Below are 17,922 nucleotides of genomic sequence, written 5' to 3' on the forward strand. Positions count from 1 at the left end.
CACAATGGTATGGCAGAAGGACAGAATGACAGAAAGCAAGACAGCGTGCCTAGGCCAGCCACCAGAGAGAGTTGGGGAGCTACAGACTCAACACGGAGGGACAGCAACCATCTCTGCCAACTGTGCCCACAGGCCTTCTAATGGGTGAGGGAGGTATCAGCCAATGAGGGGCACTGAAATAGGCAAACATTCTCCCCACCAACCCGGAAGCAATAGAGAACCAAGCTCTAAGGGATTTTGCACAGTTGATGCCCTGATTACTGCCTGATTACGACAAGGGGAGGGGGAAAGAAGCAGCCGACAAGCATATACCTATGAGTCACATACCACCTACCTGCTTTCATTCCAAATACCCCCCAGCCAAGAGCAAATTTGGGGTGGGGCTGACAAAGGGAGCCTGCCCCAACTGGGCCTGGGGAGTTGGCAGGTATGGGAGACTTGGGAACAGGAAGGGGCATTTGTTCCTTACTCTGTTTTTCCAAAGCTTTTTGCTTTTTCACTTCCTGGTGCTTGTTCCACAATTCTACCCCAGATGCAATGTGAGCAGGAGAGAAAGACAGAGAGAGTCAGAGGCTGGTCAGACAGACGAAATGGAAACCCACCCACCCAAGCTGATTCAGTCTCAGGCACAGGATTACAAATCAAGAGATAAAAAGAGATCTTCATTTCGGGGAGGGGAGGTTAAAAAAATCAAGAGATCTAACGCCTTCCCCCCAGGTCAAGAACTAAATTCCTATCCTAACCTCAATGTGGCAGTAAAAATCTCACAGAATCTTAGAGCTGGCAGAGCCTTTAATCAAGCTCCTTCATTCTGGCGTGAGGAAACTGATCCCAAAGAGGCTGGAACACTTGCTCAAGATCAGGTAACTCAGGACCAGTTTAAACTTCCACCACACCACACTCTCTGCCAAATGAGCTAGGCAACAGCAAATTTTAAAGATTCCAGATAAGACAGATGATTATTACCTCAAGCAGCCAAAGGGTTTCAGAAGCATGAGCACAAATCTGTTTGATTCACTGGACTGGAGAGAGGCCATTCAAGGTAGGCAGTTAGCATCCCTTCTTGTGACTACCAAAACACCCCAACTTACCCTCAGCATCACTGCCTGCCCTACCAAGAGACCCATCTTAGCCAGTCATCTGGAAAAATGCTTCCGGTAGAGGTGACACGAGAACACTAAATGGTCAAGAAGAGCATCTTAGGAGGGATTAAGAAGAGAGAGTACCGATCACAGCAATTCTCTTCCTGGAAGAACTTTAGAGTCTACTTAGTGCAATCTCCTTGTTTTCCAGATGAGGAGATAGAGACCCTGAAAGGGGAAATGATTTGCCCGAAGTCACTCTCCTAGTTGGGGGCAGATACAGGGCTAAAACTCCAGACCTCCAGACTGGCAGGTCAGTACATTTTCTAGAACATCACAACAGGTAGGAGAAAAGCATGGTTGACTGCCTCTAGGACAATATTTTGCTGGTTAGAGAAGCACAGCTCTCCTAAGAAGGAAACTGGTTCCTCATTACCATTTATGGGAGCAAAAGGCAACTGCTAATGGATGTGGCAAAGAGGCACCGGCTGGAAGCACATTGCCCAGGGACCTAGAACCCGAAAAAGACAGACACAATCTAGGTGGCTCAAGGTCAGGCTGGGAGGGAGTCAAACAGAGGTGACACCCAGAGAGCTCACCAAGGCTCTGCCTTAGTGGGAATGGAGAAACACCAAATGTAAGCAAGGTCTAATCAAGTCCAGTAAGGACATGTTTAAAGAAAAGCTGACTCAGAACTCTGTACCTCGAAGTCCAGAACCCAGGGAAATGGGGTTGCCGGACATGCCACAAAGGAGCAAATTTGAAGGCAGCATAATGGTTGGATGGGGGAAAACTGGCTTTAGAGACCCAGACAGTCACAATTTTATAGCCCAAAGATGCATCTATAAACTTCCTTATAGCTTCCAGGAGCTCATGTGGCCTCTCCATTATGTGAAGAGACCCAGATGTAAATAAAAGAGAGGGACGGGGAGTACAGCTCAGACTCCTACACTAAGCCTCACTGGGCCCTCTAAGCAAAACTTCCATTCTTCCTCTAAGATGTAGGTGAGGGTGGCTGTACATGAAGCATAAGGGATACAGAAGTATAAAGAAATGCCATTAGAAAAGGACACAGATCTATTTTCCTGTCTACAGAGCAAAGCATGGGGAAGAGAAAGGCGGGATTCTGGATGAGTTGAAAGGAGGGAGGGACATTAAGAAGACAGAACTCCTCTGCCATACCCAACACGATACACACCGATAGATGCTACAAAGTTCTCCTCCTTTAGACTTCTGGTGTCCAGTTCCTTGGGACTCCTTCCCGAGGCACTTGCTGCCCGAGGTCCCAGCTGGGGGACTCTCAGCTGTGCCATGGCCTTTGGGTCCCCCCGCCCAGCCAGGCCAGGATCCTTGCCAATTGGTGTATATACACTCTCTGTTGGACTTCTCTTCCGCTTATCTGGTTCTGAGGAAAAGATCAAACATAGGAAGAGGTCAAAAGAGACAGTGAGTGAGAGTCAAGGTATGGGAGTGAGGTGGGAGAAGCAAGGATAGAGGAGGAAGTGCAAGGAAAGAGAAGCTGACACCGTTCTTTTCCACGACTGAAGAACACCCACTACATACATACATGCACTAGAAAATAAAATCCCAAAGCCTAACAGGAAGCAGCTTGACACTGGGAAACTCCTCAAGGGGCCAAGTTCATTCTTTCAGAGAAGAGTGGGAGAGCTGTGGGCGGCGTGAGCGGGAGCGCCGTAGGCGGCGCGAGCGGAGCTGTGGGCACCATATGCTGTCCTTGCTGGTCCGATCCTTACCTTTACTATAGTAGTGGGTCTGGGCGATCTCCAGAAGTGCAAAGATGCTGGCCATGCCACCCAGACCTGCGTGGGTGTAGGACTGCTCCAGACTGAGGACCGTGCACTTGAGCAGGTCTAACATGCCCTTGTACACCTTCCGACTGATCTCCTGCAACAGTAACCCAGGGGCGAGAGGTGGGACAACTGCCTCTGGTGCCCATGTCCCTCTTCCCAGTTGATTCCAACTCCCAACCCCCAGCACTGACCACATCTGGGATGATGTCCTGCCGGGCCTCGTCCTCTGACTGCACCGTGCGGTTCAGCTTGCTCAGGACAAAGACTCTCAGCTGCTCGCTCTCCAGCAGCCGTCGCACCTTCTTCGTGTTGAGCCAGCCAACCCCCTGGCCGTCCAGCACGCTGTGCACCACCTCCTTCAGGAACTGCTGGTTCTCACTGGAGGGTCCATATACCACTTCTGTGGTCACTGGCTCCTTTGCAGAGCATCTCCCCCTTTCACCAGACTAGATGTTTGCCTCCAAGGGCAAAACACAAAGCCACGTCTCCAAACATCCAAGTCCACTGCAAACCCTACCTCTCCAGACGGCCTGGTCTGCCCGAGTACCCACCACTACTGGTACACTCGGCTCAACACCATGAGCTATTACTGCCGCATGGGGATTGAGTCAGAAGGGGAAGGGATTTCATTTCCCCACTGAGAGCTTCCCTCCCACGTGTGAGCATCCCTAGTGTTTGGTACAAGGATCACTACCTCTATCTGAGAACTTTTAAAACAGCTCTGCCATTTATTACCTAGAATTGCTGGATCGGCCCTGAGGTGATGGAGGCTCTCTTTTCACTGTTGGGCTGTGTTTAATGACCGATGACTTCTGGTCCACCAAGGCCCTCCTGTTTCCTACAGCCAGGAAGGTAGAAGGAGAGATATCACTACTGTAGTCCAGTAGCTGGTGTCAGCACAGCCCTGAGTGGCCGTGTTCCACACCCATTCCCTGGAAGGGCTGGGTGAGGGCAGCACTGGGGTGTCACACATAGGTAGAAACCAGCCACGGCAATGTGGAGGAAGTGGGGGTGGAGACTCAGGCCACTCCACATGCACCAGCAGCGCACCCCATGGGCAAGCATGGGCATCCCGGGGGACGGGGCAAGGCAGGTCGCTCGAGTGATGCCGCTTGCTCCATGAGGAGGATGGCCCTCAGGCAGGCACACTAGATGCTAGGAAAAAAGATCATGCATAGCTCACGGGCAAGACCCACCTTCACCACTCCCGGGGCCGGCTTCAGTAACAATCTCCATTAGAGTATTTAGCCCAAATACTGGGACACAAAATACACAATTAGTAGGTGCACCATGATACCACAACCCTTGTACCCCTCAATGGAGCTGTAAGTCAGATCATCTGAGCATTCTCCCAAAGCTTAGTGCACATAACCTTAGTTCTTAGGCACCTCAGAGCTGGAAGCCAAGTGGCCAGGAGACAACTGAGGCTCGAGGAAAGACCATCCTTAAGACTATGGCCTCTCAAAGCCAGAGGCAGGGTAATAACACAAGGAGCCTTTAGGTACTAAACAGGCACATGCATGAAAGGGGACCATTGGTTTTCATGAAACATCTAGCACAGGGGTCCAGGGGGGCTGCAGGTATGCAGAGGGAAGAGACCCAACTTGTAGATGCTGTCATGGGAAGGTGGGGTGGGGGTGGGGATGGGAGCTGGATGGGAGTGATGAGTGCAGCAAATGAAGTGAAGCATCAGCATGCAATGAAAGCATTTCAATTGCTCTCCCCTTTAACTATATCAAATGAAAGCCAGTGACGCTAACACCTTTCCATCCCTCACCTACTGAGCCTGTGTAGACTCACTCTACAGGGCTGGTGAGCTCCCTACACCACTAGCTATGATGTCCTTTTGCCCATCTATCCTATGTTCCCATCCCCACCAAAGAACATTCCTTAGATTCCTGACATTTTTAACACTGGGAAGAGAGGTCAGTTAAAAAAATACATGAAGCTGCTTCTCCTTGTGCTTCCTTCTGTGATTAAATATCTCAGCACAAAATCCAGAGTAAACAAACAGAAGTCAAAGTAAATTCAGAAGAACCCTTCAGGGCTTCCCTGGTGGCACAGTGGTTAAGAATCCGCCTACCAATGCAGGGGACACGGGTTCGAGCCCTGGTCCGGGAAGATCCCACATGCCGTGGAGCAACTAAGCCCATGTGCCACAACGACTGAGCCTGCGCTCTAGAGCCCGCGAGCCACAACTACCGAAGCCCGCGTGCCTAGAGTCTGTGCTCTGCAACAAGAGAAGCCACCGCAGTGAGAAGCCCACCCACTGCAACAAAGAGTAGCCCCCGCTCTCCCCAACTAGAAAAAGCTGCGCACAGCAACGAAGACCCAATGCAGCCAAAAATAAGTAACTAAAATAAATAAATTTATAAAAAAGAAGAAACCTTCAAACTGTCAGAGATCACATATGAAAATCAAATAAGGTCTTAATTGCCCCTAGAAGCCAACCAATGCTACCAGGCCCATTCATAGGGCCTACGTTGATATGAAGCCAAAGTAAGAGGCTTCTTGACTCTATAAACACTGCCAGGCTCTTCACAACCATCCCCTGGGGGGGCCAGCTCTTTAGGACTGAGTTTGTCCTAAGTTCACGCGGTAGGAACCTAGCAGATGACTGGTGGCAGCTGATGAGCCCTATGTTAACTACGTGCCTCTGACAAAGGTTCCCCCCAGAAGCAGCAGCAATCCCCCCCGTTGCCGTTATCCTATATGATGTAACAGGGCCTTTTCTTTAGCTACAAAAGACAGTTTTCCATCTGAAAACCAGCAAGAACTCATGATGTGCAGTGAAAACCATGGGAAGCGATATGAGAGGCAAGGGCTGGATCAAAGGATTCTTCATACATGGGGCTCCTGACAAGCACCCACAGGCCTGAAATATTCCCCAGAGGATCTTGGCTTGGCAAAAGGAGGGCTGGAGTTACCTTTCAGACTGGGGAAGGGCGTGGTTTTCTCTCGCGCTCCTTTGGTAGGCAGTGTGAGATTTGAAAGACTGAAGCTCGTACTGTGGTTCCGATACAGGCTGCCTGTCCAGGGGAGCGAGTGAGAGCAGTGAGTCAGAGGGATAAAGAATCGGAGCATCATGCTCCAGTGACCGTATCATCATCTTCACCCTCCTCCTTTTCAAATGCAACCCCAGAACCTCTGACCTCGCTTAGAAAGGATCACGCCTAACTCGGGGCAAACAAAGGGGCCACTGCCAGGACTGCTCATAACCCAGTAACAACTTTCTCTGACGGCTTCCCACGATGCTAACATCCGAGTCTCTCCTCTACGGCCGACCCAGCATGAACGCCAGCAGTTGACGCGCTTCCGGTCTGATGCTGGCGCTGTCCCTCCCGGGCTCCTAAGAAACTCACCATCACAATTATCCCCCATGTTGGCTTTCTCCGCTCCCTAGTCTGTCTTTAGTCTTTAAACGACACCACCCCTCGTCTCTGGTAATACTCTCTATGCACGAGTCAATGTCACATAGATTTCAAGGCGCGTTCATGAAAAAGTCCTTTCCCAGGCAAAGGAGATATTAGATATATACCCAAATCAAATTTGACCAGAAGATTTCCACAAAATACAAGTGTATGATTTTTAATATAATGATTACTTTTCAGTTGAACAGCTAGCTGTCTTACCTGAAACAGACTAAAACCTCCAGGTATGAAGGTAACGACTAATCTGTCCCTGTTCTTCGTTGACCTCCCCTGAAAATACCTTATTCAGTATCACCCAAACGACCTGATCCGGAGCTTGATCATGCCAGCCCAGCCCTACATCTGAAGCTCTAAGCCGTATCTGCCGTGGTCAGGCCCTGCTGGAGCGAAGACGGGACAGAAGCGGGAGAGAGCTGAAGGCACTTACTGGCAAAAGACATGATGCCCCCGAAGCCCTCAGTGCTGTTGTTGGAGACGGTGGAGGTGGGCGAGCTCGCTCGAGAGTCTGACTCTGCATCTGAGTCACTTGCCAGCTTCAAGCTGTTGGGCCGCAGCAGCTTTTGAGCCCTTGAATGCACAGTGGCACCTATAAGCCCCAGGCAGGGGTACCTAATCTTGGGCGTGTGGGCCTGATGCTACACTGCGGTCACCTCTCCCTCCCCACAATTTCTAAATGCCTAGATCAAAGCATGACCCTCTGGGGACGCAGGACCATGAGAGCCTTCAGACTGCCCAGACTTTCTGGTTAACCCTCGCCCAGGGTCCACTGTAGTGAGGTCCTTCAGTCACCCATCTAGAAGGCAACCCCAGGCTCTCACCGATTGCCACTGACATGTTGGCTGAATCGGGGAGTGTAACTTTCCCCCTGCTCATCATCATCTTCCTCAGGGGGAAAGCCATACTGGGGCTCGAAGTACGGATTGTCATAGGTTCGCCAGCGCACTGACCCCTCTCCAGTTTCTGTCTGACGCCTGTCCACGTTCGCTTTGCCAATGCCGGGAGGCACGCTGGGGAGGGACTTGGAGACGCCTACTGCTGCCTTATCATCCATCTCCATTGAGTCGGCAGGTTCCTAGGGGACATATTAAATAGAAAGGAGTCACCTGGTGCCCTGTGATGCCTTCCTATGTTCTCAGTTCAAGCCAGGCCTGTCAGGTCCCTAGCCTAAGGGGTACGTGAGAAAAGATCTTTGTTATACCCCTGCTCTCTTATCTCCACAAATTATGCAAAGGGGATCTCGGCTAACCCCTGAACAAAGCTGGATGTCCTTCTGGGGTCAAACTGTATCTCGCAGGCTCTAAACTATAGGATCTACGGAGAGGAAGAAGGGGGAACTGTGGAGAAAGGAACAAATTAAGTGAGTAGCTTCATCCTAGCTTTCCTAACAGAGCTGAGGCCCACGTCCCAAGTAACAGTCCTCGCTTATCCACTCCTCCAAGTCCTCACGTACAGAACTGGCTCCATGGATAACGGTGCTGGGGCTACTGCTGGCGGTGGTGCTGGAGCTGGAACGCAGAGGGAGGTTTTCCTGAGAGTTCTCGCCGTCTGGGCCAGGTTCCCCTGCTTCCTTCTGGCTCTGCAGCTCATCAATAGCTACCTCACTGGCATCCCCCAGTGCCGCGTATGTCAGAGGATCCACGTCTGCCAAAACCCAAGGGTTATACGTACAGCTGATTCACTTTGCTGTACGGTAGAAACCAATACCACACAGTAAATCAGCTATACTCCAAGGACTTCCCTGGTGGCGCAGTCGTTAAGAGTCCGCCTGCCAGTGCAGGGGACATGGGTTCGATCCCTGGTCTGGGGAGATCCCACATGCCACGGAGCAACTAAGCCCGTGTGCCCACAACTACTGAGCCTGAGCTCTAGAGCCCGCGAGCCACAACTACTGAGCTCGCGTGCTGCAACTACTGAAGCCTGTGCGCCTAGAGCCCATGCTCCGCGACGAGAGAAGCCACCGCAACGAGAAGCCCACGCACCGCAACGAAGAGTAGCCCCCACTCGCCGTAACTAGAGAAAGCCCGTGTGCAGCAACAAAGACCCAACGCAGCCAAAAAGATAAAACAAAATAAAAATAAAAAAAGCTACACTCCAATTAAAAATTAATTAAAAATTTTTTAATTAAAAAAAAAAACAAGGATGGCAGGTACAGACCATACCATCACAGAACCCCAAACCCTGTCCCAAGCTGGCCAATTTCTCCAAGTACACTTACTAGGAGTATCACCATTGATGTCACATTTCATCATCTCACTGACAAAGTCACCAAGGGAAGAGTAAGAAGAGCTTGAGTCATCATAATCCATACTATCACTGCCGCTGCAGAGTGAAGAGAAAAAAAATAAAACAGAAAGAAGGGGCAGGGAGAAGAATCAACAATCAGCTTTACGAAAAATAAACAGAGGAGCACTCTTAACTCAAGGCCAGGGAGCAAGATAAAATAAGGAAACTAACACGGAACAATCAACCAAAATATAGCCCAAGGCTTCAGGGACTGATGTCTAAATCCTATGAAATTCTGCAGTTGCGCTAAATAACGGCTAGCAAGAGCCTCTTAGACTTCAAGAACTGTCTTGCTGCCATAGCGGGCTGCTCACCTGTCATCAGTAGGGTCAGAGTCAGAGTCGTGCTCCGGCGGCACGCTCAGCGCCTCGGCCAGATGGGAACTGCTGTCATACACTCGATAGTGGACAGGCTGCAGCTGGTGGGTGTACCACTTCGGCTTGTCGCCTATCAGGGCTGGATCGAACGTGTCTACCCACGGAGGAAAAAAGGAGAGAGTCAGCAATAAGGGAGAAAAGCAAGCAAAACCTAAAAGAAAGGTGGGAAAAAGTCTAAAGCAAAATCAGAATGGCAGGGGCAGGTGGAAGATTAGAAAGGGAAAAAGCAAAGGGAAGAGCCATCAGGAGGACAAACGCAGAAGGTGGGGCAAAGCAGAGGTAGGTGGACTCACTGTTGTGAATCCGCTGAAAGGCATAGTTGGTGGGGTTGAGGATCCATTCTCCAAAGTACTCCACAGCCTGAGTCCTGGCCAGTTTCTCAGCAAAAGGAGTCTGCCGGGGACGTGAGGCTAGAAAGGAGCCAGCTTGGAAAGCTACCACGGGCCGGGGGAAGAGACGCAGGGTACGTGTGTGCATCTGAAAGCCCTGCAGCACGTTGGGGGAGTTGAAGAAACGGACCATGGCCACTCTGGGGAAGAAGGGGATGGTGAGATGACCCGAGTCCCTCGCCCTGCACAGCAAGGATCCCTACGATCCAAGGCCTCAGACCACCTCCCACAGTCATCATTTAACGGGCTTCCAACCGCAAGCGGAGAGGTAGCTTAAAGAATCATCAATCCCCTTCTTCACACAAGGTCTAAGAGGCCTGAGAGTATGATTATTTCTTCTGTTTGCTTTTACTAAGGTGGCAAATGTAACCAAATATTATATACATTGTATACATAAAGAACCTCTGGCTCAGGGAAGTAATCTGCCCCAAGGTCACTGAGTGAGCAGAGACCAATTTAAGAGCTTGTGACTGTGGGGATGGCTTGGCTGTACCTGGTTGCGACATCCACAGAATCCACATCGTTGCCATAGATGAGTGGGTTGAATTCAGTGGACGGTGTAGACTGCAGGTCATTAGAAGGCCTTCCCAAGAGAAGAGGGATCTCCTGGCCTTCGTGGAATTTCTCCAGATTGAGGATGGGCTGGGTGTTGAGACTCATGCTGGCGAGGGCCTGCGGAACAATAAGAAGTCCCTCAGAGAAGGCAGATTTCTGGGGCAGCCAGCCAATCTCAATTCCTAGAAAAGAACCTTCATCTTTGAAACAAAAATCCAAATATTTTAACCTTTAGAAAACAATCTGAATTATGAAATCTTCAGCTTAAGCCCATCTGACTCAAGGCAACTTGATCAAACCTGAAGTCCGAGGCAATAGTTTTCAAATTTGTTTTAGCTACAAAATCTTGTTTTTCAATTGAAATCTATGTAGAAATATCAACAATCGAAACATGTAAAAGTAAAGCTTCTCTGAAGGACATATGGAACCCAGAGCCTCATATGCTCGGGGGTCCCAACCTAAATCAACCCTCAGAGGCTCCACGGGGCAGTTTGAAAACCACTGGTCTAGCCCAGCAGTGTTTCTGAAATGTTAATGAGCATAGGAATCACCTGGGGGTGTTGTTACACTGCAGATTCTGATTCAATATACCTGAGGTGATTCTGCCCTTTTAACAAGCCCAGGTGATGCTGGTTCATGGACCACACTTTGAGTAACAGGGGTCAGAATACAGGATCTGTGAGCCCAAAAATCTTAGCTCCTACAAACATTTAAACTCCAATATCATATATCAACCTCTCCATCTCATTAGTCATACTAAAGCAATCATCAAGAATGAAAAACACAGCAAAGGAAGACAGCTAGAGAACTTTCTGAACTTGGGATCCTCACCAGACTCTGCAGTAACAAGATATCATATTACATCAGTAGTGATGAAGCAAGTGAAAAAGAGAGAGGGATAATACAAAATCACCCATTTATATCCAAACAGATTTCACCTAGAGGCATTTTTCTTCTTTTTTTAAAAACTTATTTATTTACTTATTTATTTATTTTTGGCTGCATTGGGTCTTCATTGCTGCGTGCTGGCTTTCTCTAGTTGCAGTGAGTGGGGGCTACTCTTTGTTGCGGTGCGCGGGCTTCTCATTGCGGTGGCTTCTCTTGTTGCTGAGCACGGGCTCTAGGCGCACAGGCTTCAGTAGCTGTGGCACGCAGGCTCAGCAGTTGTGGCTCGTGGGCTCTAGAGCTCAGGCTCAGTAGTTGTGGCACACGGGCTTAGGTGCTCCATGGCACGTGGGATCTTCCCGGACCAGGGCTCGAACCCGCATCCCCTGCATAGGCAGGCGGATTCTTAACCCCCGCACCACCAGGGAAATCCCCACCTAGAGGTATTTCTAAGAACTGAGACAACACAGAGAGAGATTCCTGAAGACCCCTCAAATGACAGATTCCTAAAAAGAAATACAGAGCTATCTACTGGTGGTCCTACACAACACATAGAGCAGCGCAGAGGACCAGGGCCTCATCACACTTTACCTTCAGGTACTGTGTTCAGCATGCAGAAGAAGAAGAGAATCAATCAATGAAAAATGTATTTAAGGGTTTACTCAAAGAAAGGAATTTTTGAAGAAATGATTCTATAGGGACCAGAGATCAATTCAAGAGGAAAACATAAAAGGAGCCAGATTATCCAAACTACTAACTCCCTCCTGTAACACTGACAGAATGCTCCAAGGCCATTAAGAATGGCAGATGGGACAAGAAGCAGAAAGTGAAGGGTTGTTTTATACAGCATTACAAGGATTAGAGGGTGGGAGGGGGCATACACTGAATTAAAAGGAATCTAAGAAGCCCTTTTTGAGATTCACCCTGCAACCCAGAAATGGGATACATCTCTTTTTAAGCCCACCCAAGGCTAAGAAAATCTACTCCACTTGAAGTCTGAAGGGAAACTGGCTCTTACAATAACAGCTGTCTGCCTACAGCAGTCCCAGAGCTGCTACTGCTCCCCTTCCTCTTCTTCATTCTTCACCTACCTGTTTTAAATGTTTTTTCAACTCTAATGATTCTGGTTCTGGAAGGATAGGTAGCACTTCTGCATTGGTGGGGGCAATCACCTGCACCAGAAGAGAGATAAAAGGCATGAGCTTAGAATTAGTTGCTCCAAAGCTTCTCTTACATAAAGGTAAGTAATAAGAATAGGAGGTTATATATACGGTATTATTATATATATGCAAACACATATATTATATACACATATAAAATACACACATACACACATATATGACACATATACACACCTGAAAGGAAATATTATACCTAAATGTTATTGGTGACTATCTCTAGATAATAGGATCATAGTTTTGATTGACTTCTTTATACTTATTTGCATTTTCTAAAGTTTTACAATGAACACATATAAGGGCTACCTACCAAAGTTTGAATGTACTCACACTGCAGAATGTTAATATACTTTTTAAAGTCTGCAGTTTCTTACTAGAAACTACACTCCCAGAAAGCCATTAGATGACCTACACCATATGTAATCATCCTGCAACCACAACTGCCCTACTGCTCTTGGAAGATGTGGGGAAGCATTTAACTCCAGCAAAACTAAATCTTATAATTCTTTGAGTCCTAACCAAGGGCTTATTAAGCCAATAAAGTAAAAGCAGCATTTTTTAAAAAGTTGTTTCAATGAGTCTCATAACAGCAATCACCCACAAACTTAGGAACTTCCTGGGAGTAATCTAGAAAAACAGAACACAATCCTATTCTAGACCCTACGATGCCTCAGCCAAGAGTCTCACCCTACTGCTGTCCAGATCCACTAGCCATACATCATCAGGCATTTTGAAGTCCAGTTTGTAGAGGAAGAAGCTGGCAGGGACCCCGATGATGTACGGTGTTGGAGCCAACAACAGCTGTGGAAGAGACGAGAAACAAAACCAAAATCTACTGAGATCACATATTGAGTCAAGATTTTTTTTTTTTTTTTGCGGTACACGGGCCTCTCACTGTTGTGGCCTCTCCCTTTGCGGAGCACAGGCTCCGGACGCGCAGGCTCAGCGGCCATGGCTCACGGGCCCAGCCGCTCCGCGGCATGTGGGATCCTCCTGGACCGGGGCACGAACCCGTGTCCCCTGCATCAGCAGGTGGACTCTCAACCACTGCGCCACCAGGGAAGCCCGAGTCACGATTTTTCTAGATAAGGAAAACGCAGGTCCACAATCCCTCTTCCCAATCCTTGAAGGTAGATGTGTTTCAAAGTTCAGAATTTTTCAGATTTTAGAAAAGTAACAGTGCATATTCTACATATTATGTAGCACATGCAGTGGTGTAGCCAGCAGCCTATAATCATTATATTAACTGTGATAAATAAAAAACATAAATAGCATAGGTTCTGCCACCAGACGGGTTCAGATTTTGTAGAGAAATAAGTTATAACAAGGAATTCAGGACGAGTACTGATTTACAACTTCTCTGGGCATTGAGCCTTCGCCCTCACAGCTGGACAGAGTTAGAACAGAGGTGACAAAGCCAGAAGACACCTTGAGACTCACCTGTTCTGCGGACGCCATGCAGGTGGGCAGCAGTGGGATAACAGGAAACATATACTCCAAGGGATAAATCATTGCCACAAATGCCATCACAGACATGGAGAGTGCATTGTAGTCTCGGGACTGCAGCACCACCTGCAACGAGCCACACCACAAGGGTTACCCGACAGGAGAAGGTTTGTGAGAAAACAGCTTCCCACACTACAATTTAGCTTCTGTTTCACCAAGCCTACGGCTCTGGAAGCTTAGTTTCCACACTTATCACTGCCTCACACCCCACCCTGTCTGCCGCCTCCCAGCGCAAGCACTGCAATAATTCTCCCTTGAATCTCTCCTTTGTCATCCTAGTTCTTGTACCCCCAAATCCCAGGGTCACTCATTGGAACAGAACGACTGAAATTTTCAGAGAATTAGGCTGGTATAGTTAAGGAGAATTCAAATGAGTGTCAAGCCCTCTGAATATATCCCACACGATACTAGTACCTTAATTCAACCCACACCAACTGAGTACCTGTTGTATACCTGGTATCGTGTTATCTCCTGGAGACAAAATGATGCAAAAGATGTAGTCCCTATCCTCAGAGAACTCATGGGTCTAGCCTCTGCCACATTTCAAAGCCCTTTCCCTAGAACAGTCTAGAAAGCTGGCCCTCTCACCTTGTGCTCTAACAGGATGCAGGTTAGCACCTGAAGACAGGCATCCACACCCAGAAGTTCCAAGGGAAGGTGCAGTGGGAAATCCACTAGGGTGAATCGAGAGGGGTCTGGAAGAGCAAAGGTCAGAGCTTGCTGGAGCTCCTGGGGCAGGACCTCAATGTCCACTCGCTTCTGCCCTGAGACGGGTACTGGGGAGTGCAGCAATCGATAGATCCAGGCCTCAATCTCTCGAAGGTCGTGCAGAAGGGCACTGGACTTCTCCTCCACTAACAGCGATCCAGTAAAGATGCGCCACATGGTGTCCCTGAGCAGCAGACAGCAGGAAACAGACACATAAGCACTAGGAGCTGACATCCCACTGCAGCCCAACATAACCATAGAGGCTCTAGTGACAGAAACTGGAGAAGCCCACCCTTTGGTCTCAGCTAGGATCACAGGGTATACCTACGAATAATGACAAGTGCAAAAATGTATACATAGCAAGACTTATTGTCCTGCCCATCGTGAAACACCAAATTCCTCAGCATCACTCCAAACACGATTATGGAAGGAAGCCTAACTCTGCAGTAGTCTTTTGCTTAGCACGGACTAACACAAAGTGCTTAAGGAGGTCTGAAGGACCTCAGGCTTTAGAGGAAAATTCCTACGCCCCTCACAAGCCAGTTACACCTCAACTCTAGACGCCTCCCCTCTCTCCTGAGCATCAGCAGAGAACCGTACCTTTGTATGCCTCGAGGGATGCCCAGTTTCTTGCCCAGCAGTCGCTCACTACAGCAGTCCACCAGACGTTTGAGGGTGTACAGACACTCTCGGAAGGTGGAGAAGAAGGGGTAATGGCTGAGCACACACAGGGACGTCAGAGTGCTGTTGCGGGAACGGCTCTCCGCCTTGGCCCGGCGTTTGCCCCGAGGAGACTGGTTCACATCCGGGGTAGAGTCGGCACGGGGAGGCTGCAGGGACGGGCCACTCTCCGAGCTCTCGGTGCCAACCTCTTCTGAGATGCAGGTGGCATGGGGTCCTTCCTTCCCACGGGACCCTGCCCCGGCCTCCCCCTTTTCCTTAGGCATGCGCTTTTGGAAGGAGCGGTAGAAGTTAACACAGATGCCATAACGCGTGACTCCGGTGTCCTTGTCGGTGAGAGTGAAGACAAAAGAGGTGTCCTCGCGCAGGCTCATGCGCCGTTGTCGCACACTCAGGCAGCCCTCCGGCTGGCAGAAGAACACGACATCCGGGGGCAGGGGAAACTCGGCGTGATCCTCTAACGGGTATCGCCGTAGCAGTTCTGGAGTCTGGGCCACGCTATCACTGCTCGGGTGCCTGGAGAACAGAAAGACAAATTCAGCAGCCTCAAGGGACAGAACGCTCTTTCAAATTTTAACCACAGTCAAGAAATAAATGCTCTTTTGGATAAAGAAACCTAGCTGCAGGACCTTGGAAAACATGCCACATTTAGCTGTAGGCTAAATGAGGTCTGTGCTGCCATGAAGATGCCCACCCTGAAATAAAAGGAAAATGGCGACAATAAAATTATCACTAACACCTTGAGATGACTAGCATCTTTCTTTTTTTTTTTTTTTTTTTTTTGCAGTACACGGGCCTCTCACTGCTGTGGCCTCTCCCGTTGCGGAGCACAGGCTCTGGACATGCAGGCTCAGCGGCCATGGCTCACGGGCCCAGCCGCTCTACAGCATGTGGGATCCTCCCAGACCGGGGCACGAACCCGCGTCCCCTGCATCGGCAGGCGGACTCTCAACCACTGCGCCACCAGGGAAGCCCCATAACATCTTTCAAGGTGTGTTAGCTAATGAATTCCCAAAAGAGCATATGTAGAGAGAGAAGGAGCACAATGTACTTTTCCTTTGTACAAAATAAGGAAACTGAAGTGTATAGAGTATATTTGCTTAAAATATATCACAAAGATGCTAGTTAAGAGCAGAGTTTTGGTCTGTCTCTGTTCCTCCAGGCCAACACTCTCAATCTACCTGTTTTGTTTCCCTTACTGGCAGCAAGGTTCCCATCAGGGTGAAATAAAAGAAGAATGAGATATGCAGGGCTTCCCTGGTGGTCCAGTGGTTAAGACTCTGTGCTTCCAATGCAGGGGGCAAGGGTTCCATGTGCCACATGGTGTGGCCGGTGGTGGGGGGGTCGGGGGGCGGGGAGAAGAATGAGATATGCAAAGCAACGTGGAAATGGGGAAGGGAAATCATCACAGATTTTGCGGGATCCCAGATGACAAGACAAAAATCAGTCGCTTCTTGGTTACCTGGCCCCTACGATCACTAGGTAGTCAAGTAACCGAGGACAGGACTTCTTCTTTTGCACCATGGTTCCGATTCATCAGTTCATCTCAGAGAAACTTCAAGGCACCAAGCATGGAATCAAGGTTCCCAGGAGGAATTCTGATATTATCTGAAAATCCAAGTCTAATAGGAAAAAAGTACTGATAAGATCCATTGCTGTGCCTAAGGGACTCATCCCTCTCAGCTTCATCCCAGCCAGGGACATAGGTCAGAAGATCGTCCATTTTAGTACTAAAGATAGGAGAACATGACACTTTTCCGAGCCTAGAGCTCTGTCCAGGCTTATGAGCTCACAGAGTCAAATGTCAAGAAGTCGGATAAATAATGGCTCACCTCTCCGTCCCTACAAACCAGCTCATTTCCAGCCTCACCCCTGGGGCTGTTTCTGTTTCTGAAAAACAGGCCTAGTCAGTGTAATCTGGACTCAGTTATTATGATAACAAAAATTAAGTCACTGTCAGGACTGCTCCAGGGTGGATCAGGATCAAACCAGGCTCTCTAATCAGAACTAATCTGCACTCCTAGCTCTAGGTGGAAACCTAATTATTCTCTGTTCCAACATTCTGCATGCAGCTTGATGTGAAATTACCACAGTCTATACAGTTAATTGCACTCAGACAGTAACAACAGCTGGCTACGCTACCCCATGCGTTCTCAGATGAAGAGTATCCATGCCCCAATTGCTTCATCTAAACCATTTTTCTCCCCTCTTCAAGCAAGAAAGGGGCCCAGTGGCTACTGATACTAGCTCTGCCCTTGGTGCTGAATCACGGTCTTCCACTTATATTCTGGTCCCTGGATTCGAATTAGTAATACAATATACACAGATGAGGCCTTGTCCTTCTTTATCTTACAGAGATTAAGAATTAGATGCAGAAATAAGTATTCCTGCAAGGAAAGGGAGAGGTGCTCAGAGGAATTTCTAAGCCATAGTCCAAAAATTAGAAAAAGCTTACATGTCTTAACTGTTATTTACTTCCTGTTGGGTCTCCATACACTCCTCTAAATAAAATGTTTCACTCCATGACAAGGTTACTTTCAGTGCTTCCAGTGTTCCACCTCTGTGCTCCACATGTAGCCACACTAAGACCTTGTTCACTCTACACACAGAGAATCCCATTACACTACACACACCCTCACTCTCTTCTTTGCTGCTGCGTGCACTCCCATACATACAACGTACACACTCCCTGTATGCTTAAGGCTCTATTTGATTTAGATGAGAAGCTCTATCTTTTTTCTCTCCTACTTATTAAAAAAAAAAAAAAACTATTTACAACACCTCTCAAATCCTCAAAATACTTCTCCCTCCTTTCTCTTGCTCCCAATAGAGGACCTGCAGGTAATAGGATTCAGTTTTGTATCCATAGCAACTCTGGCTCCAGCACTATTTATAGCAGAGCCACCGCCCCTCCCCTGCTTGGGGACCGCACAGTGCTATCAGCTGCTACTCCAGAGTTGGCCAATGACCATAATAATTCATTCTCCTTGAATCTAGAGACACCTCTTCCACTGATAGCACCTACTAATTGTTAGG

The 17,922-nt window shown here is 48.6% G+C and overlaps 1 protein-coding gene across 49 annotated transcripts in view; it reads right to left on the bottom strand.

Annotated features, from left to right (window-relative positions):
- Nucleotides 1-17,922, bottom strand: part of MADD (MAP kinase activating death domain) — a 40,393-nt gene that overhangs the window by 19,317 nt on the left and 3,154 nt on the right. For 13 of the 49 annotated variants that reach the window (XR_009532937.1, XM_060102872.1, XM_060102864.1 and 10 more), the window contains exons 2-20: nucleotides 16,349-16,508; nucleotides 14,806-15,402; nucleotides 14,086-14,389; nucleotides 13,432-13,563; nucleotides 12,679-12,792; nucleotides 11,905-11,985; nucleotides 9,867-10,045; nucleotides 9,278-9,513; nucleotides 8,922-9,078; nucleotides 8,540-8,643; nucleotides 7,775-7,965; nucleotides 7,143-7,396; nucleotides 6,752-6,891; nucleotides 5,821-5,922; nucleotides 4,090-4,149; nucleotides 3,629-3,731; nucleotides 3,085-3,271; nucleotides 2,837-2,987; nucleotides 2,281-2,487 (exon numbers count right to left, since the gene is read on the bottom strand). Coding sequence is in view for 48 of the 49 variants with exons in the window: in XM_060102872.1 (XP_059958855.1) it covers nucleotides 2,281-2,487; nucleotides 2,837-2,987; nucleotides 3,085-3,271; nucleotides 3,629-3,731; nucleotides 4,090-4,149; nucleotides 5,821-5,922; nucleotides 6,752-6,891; nucleotides 7,143-7,396; nucleotides 7,775-7,965; nucleotides 8,540-8,643; nucleotides 8,922-9,078; nucleotides 9,278-9,513; nucleotides 9,867-10,045; nucleotides 11,905-11,985; nucleotides 12,679-12,792; nucleotides 13,432-13,563; nucleotides 14,086-14,389; nucleotides 14,806-15,402; nucleotides 16,349-16,410 (3,361 nt within the window). In the remaining variant the exon portion in view is untranslated. The remainder of the gene's footprint in view (nucleotides 1-2,280; nucleotides 2,488-2,836; nucleotides 2,988-3,084; nucleotides 3,272-3,628; nucleotides 3,732-4,089; nucleotides 4,150-5,820; nucleotides 5,923-6,751; nucleotides 6,892-7,142; nucleotides 7,397-7,774; nucleotides 7,966-8,539; nucleotides 8,644-8,921; nucleotides 9,079-9,277; nucleotides 9,514-9,866; nucleotides 10,046-11,904; nucleotides 11,986-12,678; nucleotides 12,793-13,431; nucleotides 13,564-14,085; nucleotides 14,390-14,805; nucleotides 15,403-16,348; nucleotides 16,509-17,922) is intronic. The other 36 variants (XM_060102894.1, XM_060102888.1, XM_060102893.1 and 33 more) reach the window with 7 other exon arrangements.

Source organism: Mesoplodon densirostris, chromosome 7 (genome assembly GCF_025265405.1).
Source record: "Mesoplodon densirostris isolate mMesDen1 chromosome 7, mMesDen1 primary haplotype, whole genome shotgun sequence".
Taxonomy (NCBI): domain Eukaryota; kingdom Metazoa; phylum Chordata; class Mammalia; order Artiodactyla; family Ziphiidae; genus Mesoplodon; species Mesoplodon densirostris.